The sequence below is a fragment of the Mobula birostris genome, chromosome 11, assembly GCF_030028105.1.
Source record: "Mobula birostris isolate sMobBir1 chromosome 11, sMobBir1.hap1, whole genome shotgun sequence".
NCBI classification, from domain to species: Eukaryota; Metazoa; Chordata; class Chondrichthyes; order Myliobatiformes; family Myliobatidae; genus Mobula; species Mobula birostris.
The window spans coordinates 115,083,423-115,108,902 of NC_092380.1; the positions used below are offsets into that span (position 1 = coordinate 115,083,423).

A 25,480-nucleotide genomic window follows, 5' to 3' on the forward strand; every position below is an offset into this window, starting at 1 on the left:
CGTAAACTCATCCTTAGCAATTGACTGTAACATCTTCCCAACCACTGAGGTCAGGCTAACTGGTCTATAATTTCCTTTCTGCTGCCTTCCTCCTTTCTTAAGGAGTGGAGTAACATTTACAATATTCCAGTCCTCTGGAACCATGCCAGAGTCCAATGATTTTTGAAAGATCATTTCTAATGCCGCCACAATCTCTAACACTAACTCTTTCAGAACCCTAGCGTGCAGTTCCTCTGGTCCAGGTGACTTATGTCTGAGAGGGCACAGTTTTAAGGTGCTTGGAGATAGGTACCAAGGAGATGTCAGGGGTAACCAGGGGTAAGTTTTTTTACATAGAGTGGTGAGTGCGTAGAATAGACTGCTAGCCACGGTGATGGAGGCGGATACAATAGGGTCTTTTAAGAGGCTCTCGGATAGGTACATGGAGCTTAGAAAAATAGAGGGCTATGGGTAACCCGAGGTAATTCCTAAAGTAAGTTCATTTTCAGCACAGCATTGTGGGCCAAAGGGCCTGTATTGTGCTGTAGGTTTTCCATGTTTCTATGTACTTTAGGTCTACATTATCAGGCATGCTTCAAGTGTCCTCCACACTGAACAACAGCAAAATATTCTTTTAGTTCATCAGCCATCTCCTTATCCCCCATTATTATTTCTCCTGCCTCATTTTCTAGTGGTCCTATATCCACTCTCATTTCTCTTTTATTTTTAACATATTTGATAAAACTTTTACTATCCGCTTTGATGTTACTTGCTAGTTTGCCTTCATATTTTTTTTCCCTTTTAATGATTATTTTAGTTGCTCTCTGTAGGTTTTTAAAAACTTCTCTATCTTCTCACTAATTTTTGCTTTGTTGTATGCCCTTTCTTTTGCTTTTACAATGACTTTGACTTCCCTTGTCAGCCATGGTTGTACTATTTTACCATTTGAGTATTCCTTCATTTTTGGAATACACATGTCCTGCACCTTCCTCATTTTTCCTGGAAACTCAGGCCATTGCTGCTCTGCTGACATTTCTGCCAGCAACTCCTTCCAATTTACTTTGGCCAACTCCTCTCTCTCATACCACTGTAATTTCCCTTACTCCACTGAAATACTGCTACATCAGACTTTACTTTCTTCCTATCAAATTTCAAGTAAACCTCAATCATATCGTGAACACTGGTTTTTAAGGGTTCTTTTACCTTAATCTCCCTAATCGCCCCTGGTTTATTACATAACATCCAATCCAGTATAGCTGATCCCCTAGTAGGCTCAACAACAAACTGCTCTAAAAAGCCATCTCTTAGGCGTTCAACAAACTCACTCTCTTGAGATCCATTACCAACCTGATTTTCCCAATCAACCAGCATTCCCCATAACATTGCCCTTCTGACTCACCTTTTCTATTTCCTGTTGTAATCTGTGGTCCACCTCTCAGCCACTGTTGGGAGGCCTGTAGATAACTGCCATCAATGTCCTTTCACCCTTGCAGTTTCTTAACTCAACTCACAAGGATAACATCTTCCGATCCTATGTCACATCCTTCTACTGATTTGATGCCATTCTTTATCAGTAGTCACACTGCCTCCCCTGCCTACCTTCCTATCCCTCTGATATAACATGTAACCTTGGACATTCAGCTCCCAACTACAACCACCCTTCAGCCACAATTCAGTGATGGTCACAACATCATACCTGACAATCTATAATGGTGCTACAAGATCATCCACCTTATTTCTTATACTACATGCATTTAGATACAACACCTTGAATACCGTATTTGCTGTCCTTTCTGACTCTCCATCCCTTACTGTATGTTTTGATGCTCAGCCTGTTGGCTGTAACTAAGTCCCAACACCTGCCTGCCCTTCCTGACAGTCTCACTGCACGCTATCTTTACTTTTTAACATCTGTCCTATCCTGAGTCCCTTCACTCCAGTTCCCACCCCCCTGCCAAATTAATTTAAACACTCCCCAACAGCTCTAATAAATCTGATTGGTCCCCCTCGTGTTCAGGTGCAACCCGTCATTTTTTAAAATGTTATACGTCCCCCAGAAGAGATCCCAATGATCCAGGAACCTGAAGCCCTGCTCCCTGCACCATCTTCTCAGCCACGCACTTATCTGCCAAATCATCCTGTTTCTACCCTCACTGGAGTGTGGCACAGGCAGCAATCCAGAAATTACTACCCTGGAGATTCTGCTTCTCAGCTTTCTACCTGGCACTCGAAATTCTCTTTTCAGGACCTCTTTGCTTTTCCTTCCTATGCCATTGGTACCAATATGTACCAAGACATCTGACTGCACCCCCTCCTTCTCCAAAATGTTCTGGATGCGATCTGACTCTGGCACCTGGGAGGCAACATACCATCCGGGTGTCTTGTTCACGTCCAGAGAATCTCCTGTCTGTTCCCCTCACTATTGAGCCCCCTATCACTACTGCTCCCTTCTTCTCCCTCTTTCCCTTCTGCACCACGAACCCATGGTCAGTGCCTGTAACCCGGACACCAAGACATTCTCCCCAGAGGTCATCCCGCATAAAAGTATCCAAAGTAGTATACTTGTTTTTGAGTGGAATGTCCACAGCGGTGCTCTGCTCTAACTGTCTATTGCTGTTTCTCCTGACGGTTACCCAGCTACTCGCCTCCTACAATTTCCGGGTGACTACTTCCCTGTAACTTTGATCAATTAAGTCCTCATTTTCCCGTACAAGCCAAAGGTCAACCAGTTTCTGCTCCAGATCCCTAACACGGTCTTCAAGGAGCTGCAGCCAAACGCACTTCATGCAGATGTAGTTCCCTGGGAGACTCTGGGTGTCCCAGTTCTCCAACATCCGGCACAGAGAGCACACCACAACCATTTAAATGGTACAATAAGAGAGGAAAAGGAAAAACTCAAAAAGGAAACCTTAACAGACACTTTACACAAAACCAACACTTCTTCTGAGCCGAAGCCTGTCACTTCTACTCTCGCCACTGGCCTACACCTGACAATGGCCGCTCTGCTTATCCCTTCTGTACTTTTATTTAGTTCGTAGAGCTCTGTTGACACTGTTGATGGGCCCCGTACAATGGACAAACATCCATGAAGCTCTCTTTTTAAATACCCGCCGCCAACCTGCGAGAAACACCTCTTCGTGGAGCTCTGTTGACACCGCTGATAGGCCCCATAATTTAATAGGTAGTGGGAGCTTATCCCTACCACCCTCCCCTGGCTATGCCAATCTTAAAGAACCATTATTCCAATACGTAATAATAAAAAACTATAAATTACAGTAGAAAATATATTTTAAAAATTAAATAAAGTAGCACAAAATGAGAGCAAGAGAAAAGGAAAAAAAATCCTGGCAAAAAGAGACTAAACAGGCCCAGATTGTGGCAGCCTAGTAAACAAACACCTGACACATGGTTCTGGTGTGAAACGGATGCAGAATTTCCACCCCATCACACACGCCTTTCTTCTCTTCCTCTCTGTAATAATCATGTTGAGGATTGTTCAGTGTTCAGGAAACACTACCAGTAGATGAGATTGTAAAGGAAATGAATTTTATGCCTGGCCATCTCTGCAGTCATTATTACTATTGAATACATTTACCATTCTGATGCAAAATCATGCATGTAGCAGGCAAATTGGGCAAGTTAAAATTAAAGATTACGGGGAGAAGGCAAAAGAGTGGAGTTGAGAGGGATAATAAATCGGCCATGATGGAATGGTCGAGCCAACTTGATGGGCCAAATGGCCTAATTCTGCTTCTATGTTTTATGGTTTTAAATGAGTGGAGAAAATAATTGGATTTCTATTTTGCAGGACAAATTTCTTACTGTTCTTAGATTTGATTGTGGTCTAGTTTAGTCCTGCAGCTGCATTACTTAGAATAGTCTGATTTCCCATTTTTTAATCTATTTTTCTTTGTGGTCACTGCTGAGGCTTTATCTCTGGGTCTTTCAAGACCTTTGCATGCAAGAAGTACTTTCTATCCATTATTTTGAATAGTGAATTTCACTGAGTAAGACAATGACAACAGCATATAAAAGGTTGCCAGTAATTGCATACTTTACAGTACAGAGTTATGAGCTCAGCCTTCATAAGGAAATTGATGCCAAGCCCTTTCTGAATACATTGTTTGTATTGCTCTTCTATGTGGGCAGCAAGTACAGAACTGACTGATGTAATGAGGTTCAGAAGATGACCTTAGAAGCAGCTGCTGTGGGCCCCAGCCATTTTATCTTATTACATTTGGAGATACAGCATGGAACCGACCCTTCTGGCCCAATCAGCCATACTGGCCAGCAACCCACCTATGTCGAGCCATATAAAACTATAGCACAGAAACACACCCTTCAGCCCATCTAGTCAATGCTGAACCACTTAAACTGCGTAGTCCCATCAACCTGCACCCAGACCGTAGCCCTCCGTACCCCTAACAACCACATACCTATCCAAACTTCTCTTAAATGTTGACATCGGAATCACATCCACCGCTTGCACTGGTGCCTCATTCCACATTCTCACTACCCTCTGAATGAAGAAATTTCCCCTCGTATTCCCCTTAACCATTCCACCTCATAATTTTGTATACCTCTGTTAAATCTCCCCTCAATTTTCTATGTTCTGGAGAGTAAAGTTGTAACTTTTTCTATCCTTTCTGATAGCTTGGGTCCTTCAGTCCCAGCAACATCCTTGTAGATTTTCTCTGTACTCTTTCAAACTTATTTCATAACATCCCAACTTCTGTATTCAATACTTTGATCTATGAAGGCCAACGTGCTGAAACTTTCTTTTTGACTATATCTACCTGTGACACCACTTTCAATGAATTATGGACCTGTACTCCCAGATCCCTCTGTTCTACTGCCCTGCTCAGCAATGTTCCCTCTAAGTTGTAATGGCCAGTGGGCGCAAAAATCTTGGGCTGTGAAATGTTTTGCCCAGTGACAACAATAATAAAAACAATAATTATTCATCAATAAAAACAGTATAAATAAGCCAATCTGCAATCTACAATCTGCAGACAAATCATCATAAACTCCACGTTGTCAAAACCATCTGAATCAGAAACTGGAAAAGGAATGTGTATGACCATGAAATACAGTATACTTAACGTACCAACGTGACAGAGGGTGACAACCTTTACAACCTTTTGTGCGCAGTTTAAATTCCTTTGTGCGCTAGTAGCAAAAGCTGTGTGCATGCACACAAATTAGACGGAACATTGCTCCTCCGTGCCCTACTGTTTACTGTGGAAGACCTACTCTGATTGGCCCTCCTAAAGAGCAATACCTCACACTTGTCTGCATTAAATTCCATCTGCCATTTTTCAGATGGTCCAGATCCCATTGCAAACTTTGATTGTCTTCCTTGCTGTCCTCTACACCCCCAGTCTTGGTGTCATCTGCTAATTTGCTGATCCAATTAATCGTATTATCATCCAGATCGTTGATATAGATGTCAAACAACATCTGATCCAGCACTGATCCCTGCGGCACTCCACCTCCAGCCAGAGAGGCAACCAACTACATCTACCTCCTGGCTTCTCCCGCAAAGCCAATGTTTAGTCCAATTTACTACTTCATCTTGAATGCCAAATGACTGAACCTTCTCAATCAACCTCCTATGCGAGGTCTTGTCCAATGCCTTGCTGAATTCCATGTACGCAATATCCATTTCCTTGTCTTCATCAAATTTCGTGGTAAATTCTTTTGAAAAGCTGTATAAGATTGGTTAAACACGACTTACCACTCATGAAGCCATGCTGACTATGCCTAATCAGTTCCTGTCTATCCAAATACTCATATATTCAGTCCATTAACTTTCCCACTTCTGATGTCAGGCTCACCGGTTTTCTGGTTTATTCTTAGAGTCTTTCTTAAACAGCAGAACAACATTAGCTATCTTCCAATTTTCTGGTACCTCACCTGTCGCTAAGGATGATTTAAATATCTCTGCTACGGCCCCTGCAATTTCTGCACTTGCCTCCCACAGGGTCCAAGGGAATATCTTGTCAGGCCCTGGGGATTTATCCAGCCTAATTTACCACAAGACAGCAAAAACTTTGTAATCCTTTGTAATCGGTACAGGGCCCATGACCTCACTGTGGGGTTGTCTTACCTCTATAGACTCTGTGTACATCTCCCGAATGAATTTGTTGTTGTTCAGTTGAGTGCGACTCTTTGTGACCTCATGGACCATAGGGTCCACAGGGTTTTCATGACAAAATACAGAAGTAGATTGTCAGGCCTTTCTTCCACGTCGATACTGCTGCTGCCCAGGTTGGGACCCGACTGGGTTTGAACTCCGGCCCATCTGTCTTGAAGTCACCACCAGCTGCCCCTGCCCCTCAAATAAATACAGATGCAAAAGATCCATTTAAGATCATCTCCATCTGTTTTGGTTCCATGCATCAATTACCATTCTGGTCTTCCAGAGGACCAATTTTCCCTAACTAGTAACATCACCACTCCCCCTTTAATCCCTTCCACTCTATCACATCTAGGTCAATGGAACCCCAGAACATCTGACAGGACAATTTTACAATGACCAGTTAACCTACTAACTAGTATGTCTTTGGACTTTGGGAGGAAACCGGAGGAAACACACTCATTTATGGAAGGATGTAGGTACTTCTCACAGAGAACGCCATATTTGAACTTTGAACTCCACCTGGAGCTGTAATTGTGTCGTGCTGATCACTACGCTACCATGGCACCCAACATTTCATGCAGTTCTGTGTAAAAGTCTCAAGCACATATTTATAGGTAGGGTGCACAGTACAGTATTTGTTAACGTGGTGTGGAGAGTGAGTCTGCAAATCTGACAGGAGCAAAGATGTTGGGAATGGTGAAGCACCGGCTCCTGGGAGGAGTTTGGGAAGGTGGCAGAGAAAGAGAGTGGGGGTGGCGGGGGTGCAGATACATCCAGCCCAGAGACATCAGGCAAGGGCATGTGATCCAAACAATTGGTTTATTGATAATTACAGAATGTCTTTCTGATGCTTCCCACTTTGCCTTCCCCCTTTTCCCAACCATGATTCCTCTCTCCCTGCCCCCTTCCCTCTCTCAGACCACAATAGAGACCCATATCAGAATCAGGTTTATCATTACTCACATATGTCAGGAAATTTGTTTTTTTTTGTGGAGCAGTACGGTGCAATACATAAAATTACTACAGTACTGTGCAAAAGTCTTAGGCACCTTAACTATATATACAGTACATGCATCAGACTTTTGCACAGTACTGTATATTTTAAATTTGGGCACATTGGACTAATCCTAACCTAATATAAAAATTGTTGTCTGTCTGCAGGTGAATATTTGCCTAATTTGGTTCAACTAAAGCTGAATGGAAGTTTTATTACATCAGTGCGGTAGGTTAAACACTTCAAAATAGAGTCATGGAGTTGCAGTATTATACAGCATAGAAGCAGGCCATTCAGCCCAGCTTGTCCACGTTGATCTGTAGACACCTTTCCAGATAAATCCCATCCCCCAGCACTTGGTCCATCGGCTTACTTGCCCCCACCAATCTTTAGCCAGATGGCGGTGAATCTGTGAAATTCATCGCCACAGACGACTGTGGAGGCCAAGTCATTGGGTATATTTACAATGGCAGTTAATAGGTTCTTGATTAGCAAGGATGTCATAGGTTACAGGGAGAAAGGGAGAGAATGGGGTTGAAAGGGAAAATAAATCAACCATGAGAGATCAGACTTGATGGGCTGAATGGTCTTTTTTGCTCAGATGTCTTATGGTCCTATGGCAATCTCAACACTTCTTTAATGCTGTCAGTGATCCAGCTTCAACCACTCTCCTACAGTTAATTTTGCACATTTACCATTTCCTGGGTGAAAAGATTCTCCTCATGTCCTCTCTAAAACCTTCAACCCTTACCCTAAACCCATCCTAAACACAGGAAATCAGAGATAGATAAAATCCTTCTAGTTTTATCTATCTCTGATTTCCTGTGTTTATCACATGACCATAGTTGTCAAGCTTCTGTTGGTCAAGGTTGACCATGGATGTTGCGTCCTAGCTGTCTATGTTGTCAGTACGCAAGCCGGGGCAGTACAATATGTAGTCAGTACGCAAGCCAGGCCAGTACAATATGTAGTCAGTACGCAAGCCAGGCCAGTACAATATGTAGTCAGTACGCAAGCCAGGGCAGTACAATATGTAGTCAGTACGCAAGCCAGTCCAGTACAATATGTAGTCAGTACGCAAGCCAGGCCAGTACAATATGTAGTCAGTACGCAAGCCAGGCCAGTACAATATGTAGTCAGTACGCAAGCCGGGGCAGTACAATAGGTAGTCAGTACGCAAGCCGGGGCAGTACAATAGGTAGTCAGTACACAAGCCGGGGCGGTACAATATGAAGAGCAAGCTGTTCCCATGCAGTAGGCTCTCCCTCTCCACACAGCTGATAATCCAAAGGAATGGCAGAGAACGATACAGTCTGGCACCAGTGACATCGCAGGAGTTGCTAGACAACATTGAACTCAACATAGGGGTTCCTGCTCCAGATTTGTCCTTGGTGCTCGCTCCTGAAACCTTCCCCATGAGTGGGTATAGCTGCAGCAGTGGAGATTTGAGATCCAAGGTTTCCTTCTCCTAGATGACCTGCCAATCACGGCTGATGAGCTCCGCCTGCCTGAACTACCGTATCCTCTCTCCTCCTTCTCTTCTGTAGCTCAGTCATGTTCTCTCTTAACCTTCTCTGTTCTGGAAAGAACAGTTACAGGAGGCACGAATATGGTAACATAAGGTTCAAGTTTATCAGATATACATTGAAACCTACAGTGAAATGCATCATTTGCATTAACAAGCAAAACATCCAAGAATGCTCTGAGGGCAGCCCACAAGTTTCACCTCACATTCTGGCACCAGCATAGCACGTCCACAATGCTCAACAGAACAACAAGCAACAAATCAACGCAAAACGAGCCCTGTTACTCCCTGACCCCCCCCCCCACACACACACATCTTTAACAGAAAAGATAGCCAGTGTCTTTTTTCCCACACTTGAAATGTCAACTAGTTGATGCCTAGATATATCCCAGGATGTGCTGGGACACATCATCAGTGACGTAACCAGGGGTTATCAAGTGTTTCAAATCTTTCAACATCAGTCATCCTCACTCAGGCGACCCAGCTAGGGTTAATCAGCCCCCGGTTTGTATCCCAGCAGCAGTGGTCCACGGGTCACACGTCTTAATCCACAGCCATCCAGAGGCTTATGTGAGAGAGTAGGTTCTGCAGAGCGAGCAGCCAGCAGAGTCTCTACACCCCACCTCTATAGGCTCACATTGTGCCCTCCGCTCCTGTCTCCAGCACTACTCTATCAGCTGCTGGTACTTGGTCTTCTAGTGCTTGAACGCCTGCTCAATCCGGTCTTCCCAAACTTGTCAGTTCTACTATGATCTCCTGTTTCAAGCTTTCTGACAGAATATGTCAGGCCTCAGTGATGATGTTGTGATGAAGTAAGGGAACTTTAATTGCTTGTCAAGATCAGTTTTCAGTTACCAGTCAGATGCCGTGGCAAGCAAGCCTGTTGGTTATCAGCTTTGGGTTGGTGGAGGTGCTTCCTGTTGTTAATGGCCGAGGGGATATTTTCTGCCGCTGTCTTCAGCACCTGATCATGGCACCAGCGATAGCAGCCTTCACCCAGTGCTTTTGTGCACCTGCTGAGGATGTGTTCCAGGGTCGCTGTGCCAGGGCAGAGAGGACATGATGGTGCCTCGCTATTGCCCCAAGCAAATAGATTCGCTGGACTAGACAGGACATTGTGCAAAGTGTCAAAGGTTCATTTTATTGTCAAAATATGCAGAGAGCCATGAAATACAGAAAGACAGTGGGAGTTGTTGAAAGAAAAGACATCACCTCCTCCCCCCCCCCCACCCGGCATGAAAAAGAAAAAATAACCAAAACTCGCAAACCCCCAAATCCCCCACACCCTCTCCCACAGGAGAAAACTGCGACAACAGTAACAAATTCCCAACCCCTCCTCAACAGAAAAGAACAGTCACAATAGCATCAACCCTTCCCCCCCCCACCCTCACACACAAAAAATTAACAAATCACCCACCCGTCAATCGGCCACAAGAAGGAATACACTGAAAAACACAGACTGGGTCATTAACTTGATGCGCTGGGGTTCTGCCTGTTAAATACTGGAGGGTATAGCTTTAAGGTGCGAGAAGAAAAGTTTAAAGAGGATTTCGGAATCAAGTTTCTTTTACACGTATAGTGGTGGGTGCCCAGGACACACTGCCGTGGGAGGTGGTAGGAGCAGGTATGACTGCAATGTTTAAGGGTCATTTAGACAGATGTGATAAGGTAGGCAATGGCAGATATAGACCATGTGCAGTGAGAGGGGAGTAGTTATATTGGCCTGGCAGTTGGGATAAACGTGGGCTAAGGAGCCTGTTCATGGCTGTACTATTCTATGTTCTATATGCTTTACTCGTTGAACTCCTTGCATTGAAATGGATGCATTTTAGCTTTGAACTCCTCTGTTGTGCACTTACTTGTTTTCCTTACTGGACTTTATATCTGCTCTTGGTGATTGTACCTGTCTAACAGAGTCTCCTTCCCTTGCCAACTCAGTTTAAACCTTCCCTCACAGTGCCAGCAAGCCCATCAGCAGGGATGTTGGTGCTTTCCTGGGTAAAGCGCAACCTGTTGCTCTGGTATAGGTCCCATCTTCACTAGAAATCGTGTTGCTCCTCCACCCTAAGTGTGGCCTCATGACGACAGTGGAGAAGGCCATGGATGGACATATTGGAATGGGAATGGGAATGGGAAATGGAATATAAATGGTTGGCCACTGGGAGATCCTGTTTGTTCTGGTGGACGGAGTGTAGATGCTCTGCGAAGTGGTCTCCCAATCTACGTCGGGTCTCGCTGATGTATAGGAGGCCACACCAGGAGCACTGAACACAGTAAATGGCCCCAACAGGCTCACAGGTGAAATGTCACCTCACTTGCAAGGACTGTTTGGGTCCCTGAATGGCAGTGAGGAAGGAGGTGTCAGGGCAGATGTAGCACTTGTTCCGCTAGCAGGGATGTGCCAGGAGGGACGAACGGACAAGGGAGGATTGATCCCTGCGGACAAGGGAGGATTGATCCCTGTGGGGGGGGGGAGGGAGGGGAAGTTGTGCTTGATGGTGGGATCCCATTGTAGGTGGCAGAGGTGTCGGAGAATTATGTACTGGACACGGAGGCTGGTGGAGTCGTACGTGAGGAGACGAGGAACCCTATCCCTGGTGGGGTGGCGGGAGGATGTGGTAAGAGCAGATGTGCATGAAATGGAAGAGATGCGGCTGAGAGCAGCATTGATAGCAGAGGAAGGGAAGCCCCTTTCTTTGAAAAAGGAGGACATCTCCTTCATTCTAGAATAAGAAGCCTCATCCTGAGAGCAGAGACAGAGGAAATGAGGAAAGGGGATGGTGTCTTTACAAGTAGTAGGGTGGGATGAGGTGCAGTCTTGGTAGCTGTGAGAGTCTGTGGCTTTGTAATAAACATTGATGTATAAGCTGACTCTGGAGATAGAGACAGTGAGATTGAGAAAGGGAAGGAAGGAAGGTGTTGGAAATGGACCAGGTGAATTTGAGGGTAGGGTGGAAGTGAGAGGCAAAGTGCATGAAGTTGGCGAGTTCAGCACAGATGCAGGAAGCAGCACTAATGAAGTCATCGATGCAGTGTAGGAAATGTGCGGGACAGACACCCACGTAGACTGTTCTACTTAGCCGACAAACATGCAGGCATAGCTGGGATCCATGCAAGTGCTCTTGGCTACACCTTTTGTTTGAAGGAAGTGGAGGGAGCCAAAGGAGATTTCTCAAACTTCCGGTAATGCCCCCCAACCCGTCCCTCCATTTCCCATCCCCTTTTTCCTCTCTCACCTCATCTCACCAATCAAGTTCCCAGCTCTTTACTTTATCACCTGGTGGTTCTCTCTCCCTTTCCCCCCACCTTTTAAATCTACCCCTCAGCTTTTTTCTCCAGTCCTGCTGAAGGGTTTTGGCCCAAAACATCAACTGTACTTTTTTCCATAGATGTTGCCTAGCCTCCAGCATTTTATGTGTGTTGCATGACATAAACTTCCTGACTCTGTATTCCAACTGCCAATTCTTTGCCCATTCTTCTAATCTGTCGAGGTCTTTCTGTAGAAATTACATATGCTGCACCATTTTTCATATAGGCTAAAAACTTTACAACAAAGCCATCAATTCCATTATCCACGTCATTGACATATAGCATAAAAAGAAGCGGTCCCAACACAGATCCCTGTGGAACTGTCACCGGCAACCAATCCGAAAAGGCTCCCTTTATTCCCATTCTTGAACTCCTGTCAATCAGCCACTTCTTTATCAATGCTAGTATCTTTCTTGTAATACCATAGCCTCTTAATTTGTTAAGCTGCTTCATGTGTGGCACCTTGTCAAAGGCCTTCAGAAAATCCAAGCACACAACATCAACTGATTGTCTATCTTGCTCATTATTTCTTCAAAGAATTCCAACAGATTTGTCAAGCAAAATTTTTTCTTGAGGAAACCAGGCTGACTATGGCCTATTTTATCATGTGCCTTCAAGTACCTTAAAACCACATCCTTAACAATCGACTCCAACATCTTCTCAACCACTGAAGTCAGACTAACTGGCCTATAGTTTCCTTTCTTCTGCCTCTCTCATTCTTAAAGAGTGGCGTGACATCTGCAATTTTCCAGCCTTCTGGAACCATTCAAGAATCTAGTGATTCTTGAAAGGTTATTACTATGCCTCCACAGTCTCGTCAGCCACCTCTTTCAGAACCCCGGCGTGTACACCATCTGGTCCAGGTGACTTATCTATTGTTGGACCTTTCAGTTTCCCAAGAACCTTCTCCCTTGTAATGGCGACTTCACACACTTCTGATCCCTGGCACTCTGGAACTTCCACCATACTGCTAATGTCTTTCACAGTGAAGGGTGACGCAAAATACTTATTCAGTTCGTCCGCAGTTTCCTTGACCCCATTACCACCTCTGCAGCATCGTTTTCCAGTGGTTTGATATCCACTCTCGTCTCCCTTTTACAGTTTATATATATGAAGAAACTTTTGGTATCCTCTTTAATGTTATTGGCTAGCTTACTTTCTACAAATTCCCCCTCTTGGGATCTAGCACCAACCTAATTTTCCCTATCTAACTTCATTTTGAAATCCCCTTTGACTATTGTAACATTGCCCTTTGGCATGCATTTTCTATCTCCCAGTGTAATTTGTAGCCCACATCCTTACTACTGCTTGGGGCTCTGTATATAACTTCCTTCGGGGTCTTTTTACCCTTGCAGTTCCTTAGCTTGATACACAATGATTCAACACCTTCCTACCCTATGTCACCTCTTTATAGTGATTTGATTTCATTTTTTCCCAACGGAGCAGCACCATCCCCTCTGCCTTCCTGCCAGTCCTTTCGATACAATGTGTATCCTTGGATGTTAAGTTCCCAGCTATGATTCAGTGATGCCTACAACATCATACATGCCATTCTGTTACTGTGCTACGAGTTCTCTATCTTATTCCATATACTGAGTGCATTCGAATATAACACTTCCAGTCCTGTATTCACCCTTTTTGATTCTGTCTGCCTTTTACGTGCAATCCATCCTGTTCACTGGAATTTTACTCCATCATCAGCCTCTCCCTGCTAGCAGTCTCACTACACACTGCCTCTGTTTGTAAACCAACTACCTCATCCTCAGCACTATCACTCTGGTTCTCAACCACCCCCCCCCTGCCAAATTAGTTTAAATCCCACCGAACAACTCTAGTAAACCTGCCCTCAAGGATATTGTTCCCCTCAGGTTCAGATGTAACCTGTCCCTTTTGTACAGGTCATATCTTCTCCAGAAGAGATCCCAGTGATCCATAAATCTGAACCCTGCCCCCTGCACCAGTTCCTCAGCCACACATTCACCTGCCAGATCATCCTATTCTTACACTCATTGGTGCATGGCACAGGCAGCAATCCAGAGATTACTCCCCTGGAGATCCTGTTTCTCAGCTTTCTACCTAGCTCACTAAAATCTCTCCTCAGGACCTCCTCACATTGTCTACCTCTGTCATTGGTGCTAACAACCATCCAGACTTCTGGCTGCTCATCCTCGCCCTTGAGAATGCCATGGATCTGATTTGAAACATCTCTGACCCTGACACCAGGGAGCCAACATACCATCTGGGTATCTCTATCATGCCCACAGAATCTCATCTCTGTTCCTGTGACTATGGAATCTCCTATCTATACTGCTGACTTCTTCACCCGTCTGCTCTTCTGAACCATAGCTCCAGACTCATTGCCAGAGACCTGGTCATTGTGAGTCCCCCTGCCGGTCGCCCTCGACAGTATCTAAAGTTGTATAAGTATTATTGAGGGGAACAGCCACAGGTGTACTCTGCAGTGGCTGCCCATTTCCCTTTCTTTTCCTGACAGTCACCCAGTTACCTCTCTCCTGCAATCCCCTATAGCTCCTGTCCATCACCTCCTCCTTTTCCTGGGTGAGTCGAAGGTCATCAAGCTGCAGCTTGAGTTCCTTAATACATTCTCTCAGGAGCTGCAGCTCAGTGCAGCTGGTGCAGATGTGTTTATCCAGGAGAATAGACGTTTCCTGGACTTCCCACATCCCACACACAACATAAAACACTGCCCCCAGAGCCATTCTCACTATACTATGCTCTAATAGATGAGGAATGAACAAATAAAAAAAAACAGGAGAAATTTACCAGAAACTTTATCTCACCCAAGTCTAATCTCGCCTAAGCCTGATTAGCCCTGCTCTGCTGGGGGAGAAGCTGACAGCGGTGCAGGTGGATGCTTCCCTGGTATCATGGATTCTTAATTACCTGACTGGCAGACCACAGTACATGTGCTTGCAACACTGTGTGTCCGACAGAGTGATCAGCAGCACTGGGGCTCCACAGGGGACTGTCTTATCTCCCTTTCTCTTCACCATTTACACATCGGACTTCAACTACTGCACAGAGTCTTGTCATCTTCAGAAGTTTTCAGATGACTCTGCCATAGTTGGATGCATCAGCAAGGGAGATGAGGCTGAGTACAGGGCTACGGTAGGAAACTTTGTCACATGTGAGCGGAATTATCTGCAGCTTAATGTGAAAAAGACTAAGGAGCTGGTGGTGGACCTGAGGAGAGCTAAGGTACCGGTGACCCCTGTTTCCATCCAGGGGTCAGTGTGGACATGGTGGAGGATTACAAATACCTGGGGATACGAATTGACAATAAACTGGACTGGTCAAAGAACACTGAGGCTGTCTACAAAAAGGGTCAGAGCCGTCTCTATTTCCTGAGGAGACTGAGGTCCCTTAACATCTGCCGGACGATGCTGAGGATATTCTACGAGTCTGTGGTGGCCAGTGCGATCATGTTTGCTGTTGTGTGCTGGGGCAGCAAGCTGAGGGTAGCAGACACCAACAGAATCAACAAACTCATTCGTAAGGCCAGTGATGTTGTGGGGATGGAACTGGACTCTCTGACGGTGGTGTCTGAAAAGAGGATGCTGTCCAAGTTACATGCCATCTTGGACAATGTCTCCTATCCACTACATAATGTACTGGTTGGTCACAGGAGTACATTCAGCCAGAGACTCATTCCACCGAAATGCAACACAGAGCGTCATAGGAAGTTATTCCTGCCCGTGGCCATCAAACTTTACAACTCCTCCCTTGGAGGGTCAGACACCCTGAGCCAATAGGCTGGTCCTGGACTTATTTCATAATTTACTGGCATAATTTACATATTACTATTTAACTATTTATGGTTTTATTACTATTTATTATTTATGGTGCAACTGTAACGAAAACCAATTTCCCCCGGGATCAATAAAGTATGACTATGACAATGACAAAACCACTCTGAAACTGCCATGCTCAGAGAATGACTACTCCTCTTGCAACTGCATTATTCTGATTCATCCTTTCAAATGAATCCCTCTCGTTGATTGGTCGCGGCCCATTTCAGAGAAGCTCTGCTTTTTAAATCTTGACCACGGACCTGATTGAAAGGTAGCTCTTTTTACACACTCCCTCTCTTTAATTGGTCACTGCCCAACTCAGGACTCACACCACCAGGTTTGGGAACAGTTATTGTGCATGAACCATCAGGCTCTTGAACCAGAGGGGATAACTTCAGTCAGCTTCACTCATTCCATCACTGAACTGTTCCCACAACCTAAAGACTTACTTTCATGGAATCTTCAACTCATTTTCTCAATTTTTTTGCTCATTTATTAATTATTATTATTATTTCTCTCTTTCTATTTATATTTGCACAGTTTGTTGTCATTTGCACATTTGTTGTTTGTTTGTCCGTCCTGTTGTGTGCAGTCTATCATTGATTCTATTGTGCTTCTTGGACTTACTGTGAATGCCTACAAGAAAATTCATCTCAGGGTTATATATGGTGACGTTTTTGTACTTTGATGATAAATTTACTTTGAACTTTGAATGGAAAAGGAGAGAATGGGAGCAGTGAGAAATTACTGGAAATCTGAGAAATTGATAGTCGTGTTAGTTAAGCTGAAATGTTAAGTGTTTCTTCATAGCTGGCACTTAGATAAGATACTAAAGGAACGACTCATTGGGTAAATACAGAAGAACACATGCTGCTGTTTAATTAGTCAGGGTGTCAAAGGTTATGGGGAGAAGGCAGCAGAATGGGGTTTAGAAGTATAATAAAGCAGCCATGATGGAATGGTGTAGTAGACTCAATAGGATGAGTGGCTTAATTCTGCTCCTAGGTTTTATGATCTTATGTGCAACTGCAGAGAGACATGCACGGACACACACATGAAATATGGAAACTGTTCTGACTGTCTTGAAAAACACTGACAGTAATGGAAGCTTTATAATACACAGTGAGTTTTTGCAGAGAACGCATGGAGCTGTACAACAATAATTGATGTCATTCAGTGCTGTCTAGATCATCTTGTTTCATGTTTGCTTGTTAGCCTGCGATATGTGCTATGTTTCAGACACTTAGCTTCACATGGTCTAGACTAGAGCCTCTCAGAGGCCTAGCTGCCTGAACAGTAGAATGTTGCCATCTGGAAACTCCATTTGATGAATTCCTAATTCCTCAAAAATTCAGAAAACAAGTGGGTTATTTAAGTTTGGAAGTTTGTGCCTTGTTCCAACATCATTCAGATTGTAAAGTGTTGACAAGCCATAAGCTCACAGTGCGTGGGCCTGAGAAGTGAAAGATTAAACGAGTAAGTGTGTGATGCAGGCCGTAGGTCCTTAAGGTTGTTATACCTGGGGGAGGTAGTGTGGATGAGCTCCCAGTACCTATTAAATGCTCTGAATGGCACGCATCTCAATACCAAGTCCAACTCATGACCTTCATGCATGGCTTAACTACTAAACCCAGTGGAACTGATAGCAGAGGGGCAAAGGTGGGTTACTCGCACCTTAAAACCAGTCACTTTGTGCAGATGAGGCTCGTCAGCTGTGTTTGGTAACTCATCTAGGAGGAGGAAAACTCTGATCTCAAAACTCCGCTGCCTTGCGGCTTTACCCAATCATCGGAAAGGCTTCAAGAGTAAACCCCGAGGAAAATCCGGAGGTGGTGTCCCTAAGGCAGTCCTACATTGTGCTCAATACTGACTGGCAACTCCTGCAATGCCACTGGTGCCAAACTGTACCAGTGTTTGCCATTCCTTTGGATTCATCAGCTGCATGGAGAGGGGGAGCCTGCTGCACGGGCAACAGCTTGCTCTCCATATTGTACTGGCCTGGCTTGTGTATCGAGCATGCAGTAAATAGCTAGGACACAACATCCATGGTCAACCCTAACCAACGGAGGGCCTCCTCCTGTTGGAAGCTGCGGATCAATGATTTCCTTTTTACAAATGACCCGAGCGCTGTGTTAGTTCAGCTGTAAGGGTGGGATAATTTGGACTGTGAGGATTGCAAGGGCCTCTCTGTGGATAATGCTTCATGCTGTTCAGTTCAAACAGGAAGCTGGGTCACGTCTATCAGTTCTTATTTTTTTGGCTCTGGTTCCTTCCCCCACCCCTAAAGCTGGAAATTGACTGCTTTCAATATTGCATGCTTGATTACTTCAAGCTGCAGTGCAGATTGACAATCTGGAAAACCAGATTAACTGAGCTAGAAAGATGTTCTAAGTAAGATATGACTTCAGGAGTTGAAGTTGCAACATTCTGCCTGTTTGAGTAATGGTGCTTCCTGTTTTTTTCTGCAATGGTTTGAAGTATTGCCTCCTGCTTGTAAGCCAGTGGTGGTTTTGCATTCTGCAGGCACGTGCCAGATTGTAGCCAATTGAGTTCAGAATTTGCCATCTTTTTAGCATTTTTTTTTATACAGAAATGCTGTAAACTGTGGCCCATTATGCAGTAATGACATTCATAATTGCTAACAATTGGCAGTCTCCTGGAGAGGTATTGCCGTTTTATATGGCTTTGTAGCAGGGCATTTGCACAAGCTGGTGTTGTGTGGTTTTGATGCAATCCTTTTATATTTAAAACTTTCCCTTTCAAACATCTCGTAGTGATCTCCAGAGTTGTTGACTGTAAGAGTAAACTGAAAGATCACACGTGTGTGTTTTGATGGGCAATTTATTAAAAACTGGTGTGCACCAGGAGACCAATCAAAGCTGATCTACCAAGCATAAATTTGGTACAGCTTTTACATTTCCAGTTGATGAGATTTACCAAGAAAACTACATTTTGATGACAGGATGGTGACTACAGGAAGACTTAATTAAGAAACGGACTTGGTCCTGATTACAGGCTGAAATGATTGTCCGCAGGTCTAACAGTAAATCCAGTTTTCTATTACAACAATGGGTGCATGCCACTGTTCTCTCTAAGCTGCACGGGTGCGTGGCCGTGCAGTAATTGAAATGCTCCTAAGCACGTAGCCTTTGTTGCCGTGCAGCTAGAAAAAAGACATGAGAGAATGTTTATGAAACATGAAAGATTTTCTTTGTTATACTGTAGCTCATTATACTCTTTAAATAAAATCAATAATATGTGATTTTTCAATTTTCATTTGAAATATACATAGTATGCATATCAAAATAAAAACATTTAAAGTGACTCGCATTTTTCAGGCCTTGTAAAAATTTCCTGCTCAGAGCAATGGTTGGTTTGTGCAGCTGTAAAAAAACATTAGAGGGAATGTTGGTGCATGCTGTAACGTAATTAATGACACTCCTGAAACTTGGTTGTCGTTGCTGCCGCATTCCGTGTCTACTTCTAGGCTTTGTCTGTGGTTCCCTGTTACAACAGTAGCCAGTTAACAAGATCAAGTTTAATTATTATTTTAAATGTGTTAAGGTTCTTAAGGTTGTCATAGCCAGGGGAAGGGGCTGTAGTGGGAATAAGTCCCCACTACCTATTAAATGCTCCCAATGGTATGCGTCTCAAATAGCTTCTAACAACCAAATTCAGCTCCCGGCCTTTACGTGTGGGTTAGCTACTAAGCCCAGCAGAACCATTTCTTCTACGGGGTGATATTTAGATGAGGAAGCATTTATTTAGCCAGAGAGGGGTGAATCTGTGGAATTTGTTGCCAAACACCTGTGGAGGCCAAGTCTTTATGGGTATTTAAGGCAGAGGTTGATAGATTCTTGATTGATTAAGGAAAGAGATTAGGGCTGAGAGGAATAATGGATCAGCCATGATGAAATGGTAGAGCAGACGTAATGGGCCAAATGGTCTAACTCTGCTCCTATATCTTATGGTCTTACAGACAGGAGGAGGGGCAAAGGTTGGTGACTGGTGCCTTAGAGCCAGTAGCTTTGGAAAGATGGGGCTCATCAGCCAGGGTTGGTAGTAGATCCAGGAGAAGGAAACTCTGATCTCACACTTCCGCTGCCTTGCAGCTATACCCACACATAGGGAAGGCTTCAGGACTAAACCACAAGGAAAACTCCAGAGCTGGAGTCCCTAAGGCAGTCCTACATTCAGTTCAACGCTGACTGGCAACTCCTGCGATGCTGCTGGCGCCAGCCAAACTGTATCAGTCTTTGCCATTCCTTTCATTCATCAGCTGCATAGAGAGTGGGAGCCTGCTGCATAGGCAACAGCTTGCTCTCCATGTCGTACTGCCCCGGCTTTCGTATCACATAGACAGTTGCGACACAACACCCAACCGACGAAAGGCCTCAAATACAATCCCATTACTCATCCCTGATGGACAGTACACCCAACATACATGCCCAATACTGATCTCCAGAATAAAGGCCAGAAACTGCTGTTGGAACAAGTGGTTTCAGAAATGACCACACGGTAGGCTTATTCAGAAAGTTAGAAGGCATGGGATCCAGGAAAGTTTGGCCAGGTGGATTCAGAATTGGCTTGCCTGCAGAAGGCAGAGGGTGGTGGTGGAGGGAGTACATTCAGATTGGAGGATTGTGACTAGTGGTGTCCCACAAGGATCTGTTCTGGGACCTCTACTTTTCGTGATTTTTATTAAAGACCTGGATGTTGGGGTAAAAGGGTGGGTTGGCAAGTTTGCAGAGGACACAAAGGTTGGTGGTGTTGTAGATAGTGTAGAGGATTGTCAAAGATTGCAGAGAGACATTGATAGGATGCAGAAGTGGGCTGAGAAGTGGCAGATGGAGTTCAACCCGGAGAAGTGTGAGGTGGTACACTTTGGAAGGCCAAACTCCAAGGCAGAGTACAAAGTAAATGGCAGGATACTTGGTAGTGTGGAGGAGCAGAGGGATCTGGGGGTACATGTCCACAGATCCCAGAAAGTTGCCTCACAGGTGGATAGGGTAGTTAAGAAAGCTTATGGGGTGTTAGCTTTCATAAGTCAAGGGATAGAGTTTAAGAGTCGCAATGTAATGATGCAGCTCTATAAAACTCTGGTTAGGCCACACTTGGAGTACTGTGCCCAGTTCCGGTCACCTCACTATAGGAAGGATGTGGAAGCATTGGAAAGGGTACAGAGGAGGTTTACCAGGATGCTGCCTAGTTTAGAGAGTATGGATTATGATCAGAGATTAGGGGAGCTAGGGCTTTACTCTTTGGAGAGAAGGGGGATGAGAGGAGACATGATAGAGGTGTACAAGATACTAAGAGGAATAGATAGAGTGGATAGCCAGCGCCTCTTCCCCAGGGCACCACTGCTCAATACAAGAGGACATGACTTTAAGGTAAGGGGTGGGAAGTTCAAGGGGGATATTAGAGGAAGGTTTTTTACTCAGAGAGTGGTTGGTGCGTGGAATGCACTGCCTGAGTCAGTGGTGGAGGCAGATACACTAGTGAAGTTTAAGAGACTACTAGACAGGTATATGGAGGAATTTAAGGTGGGGGCTTATATGGGAGACAGGGTTTGAGGGTCGGCACAACATTGTGGGCCGAAGGGCCTGTACTGTGCTATACTATTCTATGTTCTATGTTCTAAGTGTATAAAATCACGAGAGCATGGCGAGTACAGTCTTTTCCCCTGGGAAAGGGAATGAAAAACTAGAGGTCACAGGTTTAAGGTGGGAAGGAAAAGGTTTAAAAGGGACCTGAGGGGCAATTTTTTCACACAGAGAGTGGTGCATTTATGGAACGAGCTGCCAGGTGAAATGGTTGAGACGGGTAATGTAACAAGATTTGAAACATATTCAGAATCACAATCAGGTTTATTATCTCTGACCTATGTCGTGAAATTTATGGAAGTGAATAAACAGTCAACATTTTGGGCAAAGACCTTTCTTCAGGTCAGGTCTCGACCTGAAACGTTGACTGTTTATTCCACTCCATCGATGCTGCCTGACCTGCTGTGTTCCTCCAGCATTTTGTGTGTGTTGCTTTGAATTTCCAACATCTGCAGAATTTCTTGTGTTTATGTCATGAAATTTGTTATTTTGTGGCAGCAGTACAGTGCAAGACTATACATTACAATTAAAAATGCATATATAAAAATTAAATAAAATGAGGAGTGCCCAGAGAGCAAAAATTAGCGAATGCTTGAAATCACAGTGAGCAAAACAGTTCTGAATTGTCTTATTTCCGACTTCTGGCCAACTACCAGTGACAAAAAATGCTGCTTTTTGAACACAAGCACGCACAACTGGCACTGTTTAAAAACTGTTTGCTCTAAGCACAGTGTAGTGTCCACAGGCCACCCAAATGCATGCATTTGATGCTAGTTAGAAATTGTTCAGCAGCAGTCACCAATTAAGTGGCATGGTGTCCTAAGTAAATCAGAATCAGGTTTAATATCACTGGCTCATGTCATGAAATTTTGTTGTTTTGCGGCAACAGTACATTGTAATAATTAATAAAAACTATAAAATACATTGAGAAGTATAAATAAAAAAAGAAAATTAAGTAATACAAAAAGAAAGGAAAAATAGTGAGGTAGTGTTCATGAGTTCATTGTCTATTCAGAAATCTGATGGTGATGGGAAAGAAGCTGTTCCTGAAATATTGAGTGTGGGTCTTCAGGTTCCTGTGCATCCTACTTGATCGTAGCAACGAGAAGAGGGCGTGTCCTGGGTGATTAATGATGGATAGTGAAGTTGTCCTGGATGCTAGGGAGGCTAGTGCCCATGATGGAGCTGGCAGAGTTAACAACTTTCAGTTAGAGTGCTCTCCACGGTATATCTTTAGAAATTTGTGAGTGTCTTTAGTGGCATACAAGTTCTCCTCAAACTCATAATGAAAGATAGTTAATGTCATGCCTTTTTTAAAATTGGATCAATATGTTGGGCCCAGGATAGATTCTCAGAGATGTTGACACCCAGGATCTGAAACTGCTCACCCTTTCCATTTCTGATCCCTCAACGAGGACTGGTGTGTGTTCCCTCGACTTCCCCTTCCTGAAGTCCACAATCAGTTATTTGGTCTTACTGCACTGAGTTCAAGGTTGTTGCTGCAACACGACTCAACCAACTGATCTATTTCACTCCAGTACATCTCCTCATCACCATCTGAAATTCTGCCAGCAATAGTTGTGTCGTTACGTTAGCAAATTTATAGATGGCATTTGAGCTGTGCCTAGCCACACAGTTGTGGGTGTAGAGAGAATAGAACACACATCCTTCAAGTGTGCCAGTGTTGATTGTCAGTGAGGAGGAGATGTTATTTCCGATCTTCACAGACTGTCGTCTCTCAGTGAGGAAGTCAAAGATCCAGTTGTAGAGTGAGGTACAGATGATCATGTTTTGGAGCTTGTTGATGAGATTGTGTTGAATGCTGAGCTGTAGTCAGTAACTATTGCTGTTGTCCATGTGATGGAAGGCCAAGTAGAGAGCCAGTGAGATTGCATCTGCTGTAGACCTATTGTAGCTAAAGTCAAATTGCAGCAGATCCAGGTCCTTGATTAGGCAGGAGTAGTCCTAGCCATGATCAACCTCACAAAGTACATGTGAATGCCACTGGGCAAGATTCATTGAGGCAGCTCACCCTGTTCTTCTTGGGCACTGGTATGATTGTCACCCTTTTGAAGCGTGTCAGAACCTCCAGCTGCAACAATTAGAGATTGAAATTATCCTTGAACACTCCCACCAGCTGGTTGGTATAGGTTTTCAGAAAACCACCAGGTACACCATCAGGGCCTGACAGCTTGTAAGGGTTCACCCCCTTGAAATAAGTGAACCCTGGTTGTTTTCTGAATTAGATTTTATTCTTTAAGAGTTGCCCCAAATAAAGGGCTTCCCTGATTAACTGATGGCCCAACTAACCGGAATCCACTGTATTTATTAAGAGCCTCCCCTACCTCCTCTGGTCCTGGCATGTCTTCTGTTTTATCCCTGATTGATCTTATGCTCACTCTAGTTATCCTCCTGTTCTTCACGTATGTGTGTAACACCTTGGGGTCTTCCTTAATCCCACTCGCCAAGGCCTACTCACAACCCCTTCTCACTCTCCTAACAGGATCAAAGTGTGCTATAATCCTTCTCTGGGTCCGTGATTCATTTATTGGCCCGTGGGTTTCCAAATGCAAATTAATTTTGACATGGAAATATATTGTTCTCTTTGTTCCTAAACATTATACCTCTCTTCAAGTGTTTGTACAGTTTATCTTGATGTAATATTTGCTAATACTGTGTTAAATGTTACTCTTTTTATCAAATGACTCCTGCCTTTTCCAAATTCCCAAACTCCCTTCTATATATTTTTCATCACTGTGTGCTGTTAACATAATTTCCTTTCTGTTTTTAACTCTCCATATGAATTATGTCATATGCAGCCCCTCAGGGCAGCCAAGCTGGATACAAATCATGTACTAGCAGTCACCCCACACCCTTATTTCCTACTGAAAAATTCAAACTAGGTTTCCTACATACAAGCCTCTCCCATCTGTTGCAGCAATCATAGCACATCCTTTCGCAGCTCATAGTGCTCCAGACCTCATTGTAGAGTGGTATTGTTCCACTTGAGCTCAACTTCAGCCTGGTAAACTCACAACAAAAACGCTTATGCTACCAGGAATCTGAAATAAAAACGTAAGTCAAATCGAGTTCACTGTCATATGCACAAGTACATGTATGCATAGGTGCAATGAAAACTTACTTGTAGCAGCATCACAGGCTTGAGATAAGCAGCATTCTCAGGGGAAAATACAGGTTAAATCTAAATTATACACAATTTTTATAAGACCCGTAAGACCATAAGGCAGAGGAACAGAATTATGCCATTCAGCCCATCAAGTCTGCCATTCCATCATGGCTGATTTATTCTCCCTCTCAACCCCATTCTCCTGTGCCTTCTCTCCATTTCTGTTGACGCCCTGGCTAATCAAGAACCTATGAATTTCTGCTTTAAATATACCCAATGACCTGGCCTCCATAGCCATCTGTGTCAATAAATTCCACAGATTCACCACCTTCTGGCTAAAGAAATTTCCCCTCATTTCTGTCCTAACTGGATATCTTGCTATTCTGAGGCTGTGCCCTCTGGTCCCAGACTCCCCCACTATAAGAAACATCCTCTTCACATCCACTGTATCTAGGCCTTTCAATACTTGATAGGTTTCAATGAGAACCCCCATTATTCTTCTAAACTCCAGTGAATATAGGCCCAGAACCATCAAACATTCCTCATTTGTTAACTCTTTCATTCCTGGGATCTTGCTCTTCAACCTCCTCCAGACCCTTTCCAATGCCAGCACGTCTTCTTAGATAAGGGGCTTAAAATAAAGAATATATAGAACAAAAAAAGACCATTTTAGTGCCAAATGATCATAATGTTGCTAAAATATATTGATTAGGTTTTTGCCGGTTGGTTCATAGTCAAAGTTAATATAAATTTATTATCAGAGTAGATATATGTTACCAGGTACTACCTTAAGATACATTTTCTTGCAGGCAGAGGGTGATGGTAGATGGAGTGTATTCTGCCTGGATGTCAGTGACTATTGGTATTCTTCAGGAATCTGTTCTGGGACCGGTGCTCTTTGTGGCTTTTAGAAATGATTTGGATGAGGACATGGAAAAATGGGGTACTAAGTTTGCAGATGACATGAAGGTTGGTGGTGTTGTGGATAG

At 44.0% G+C, this 25,480-nt stretch overlaps 1 protein-coding gene across 6 annotated transcripts in view; it reads left to right on the forward strand.

Annotated features, from left to right (window-relative positions):
• lrrc56 (leucine rich repeat containing 56) overlaps positions 1-25,480 on the forward strand; it is a 243,125-nt gene that overhangs the window by 56,129 nt on the left and 161,516 nt on the right. For all 6 annotated transcript variants that reach the window (XM_072273220.1, XM_072273218.1, XM_072273219.1 and 3 more), the window contains one exon: positions 7,283-7,343. In XM_072273220.1, the coding sequence (XP_072129321.1) occupies positions 7,283-7,343 (61 nt within the window). The remainder of the gene's footprint in view (positions 1-7,282; positions 7,344-25,480) is intronic.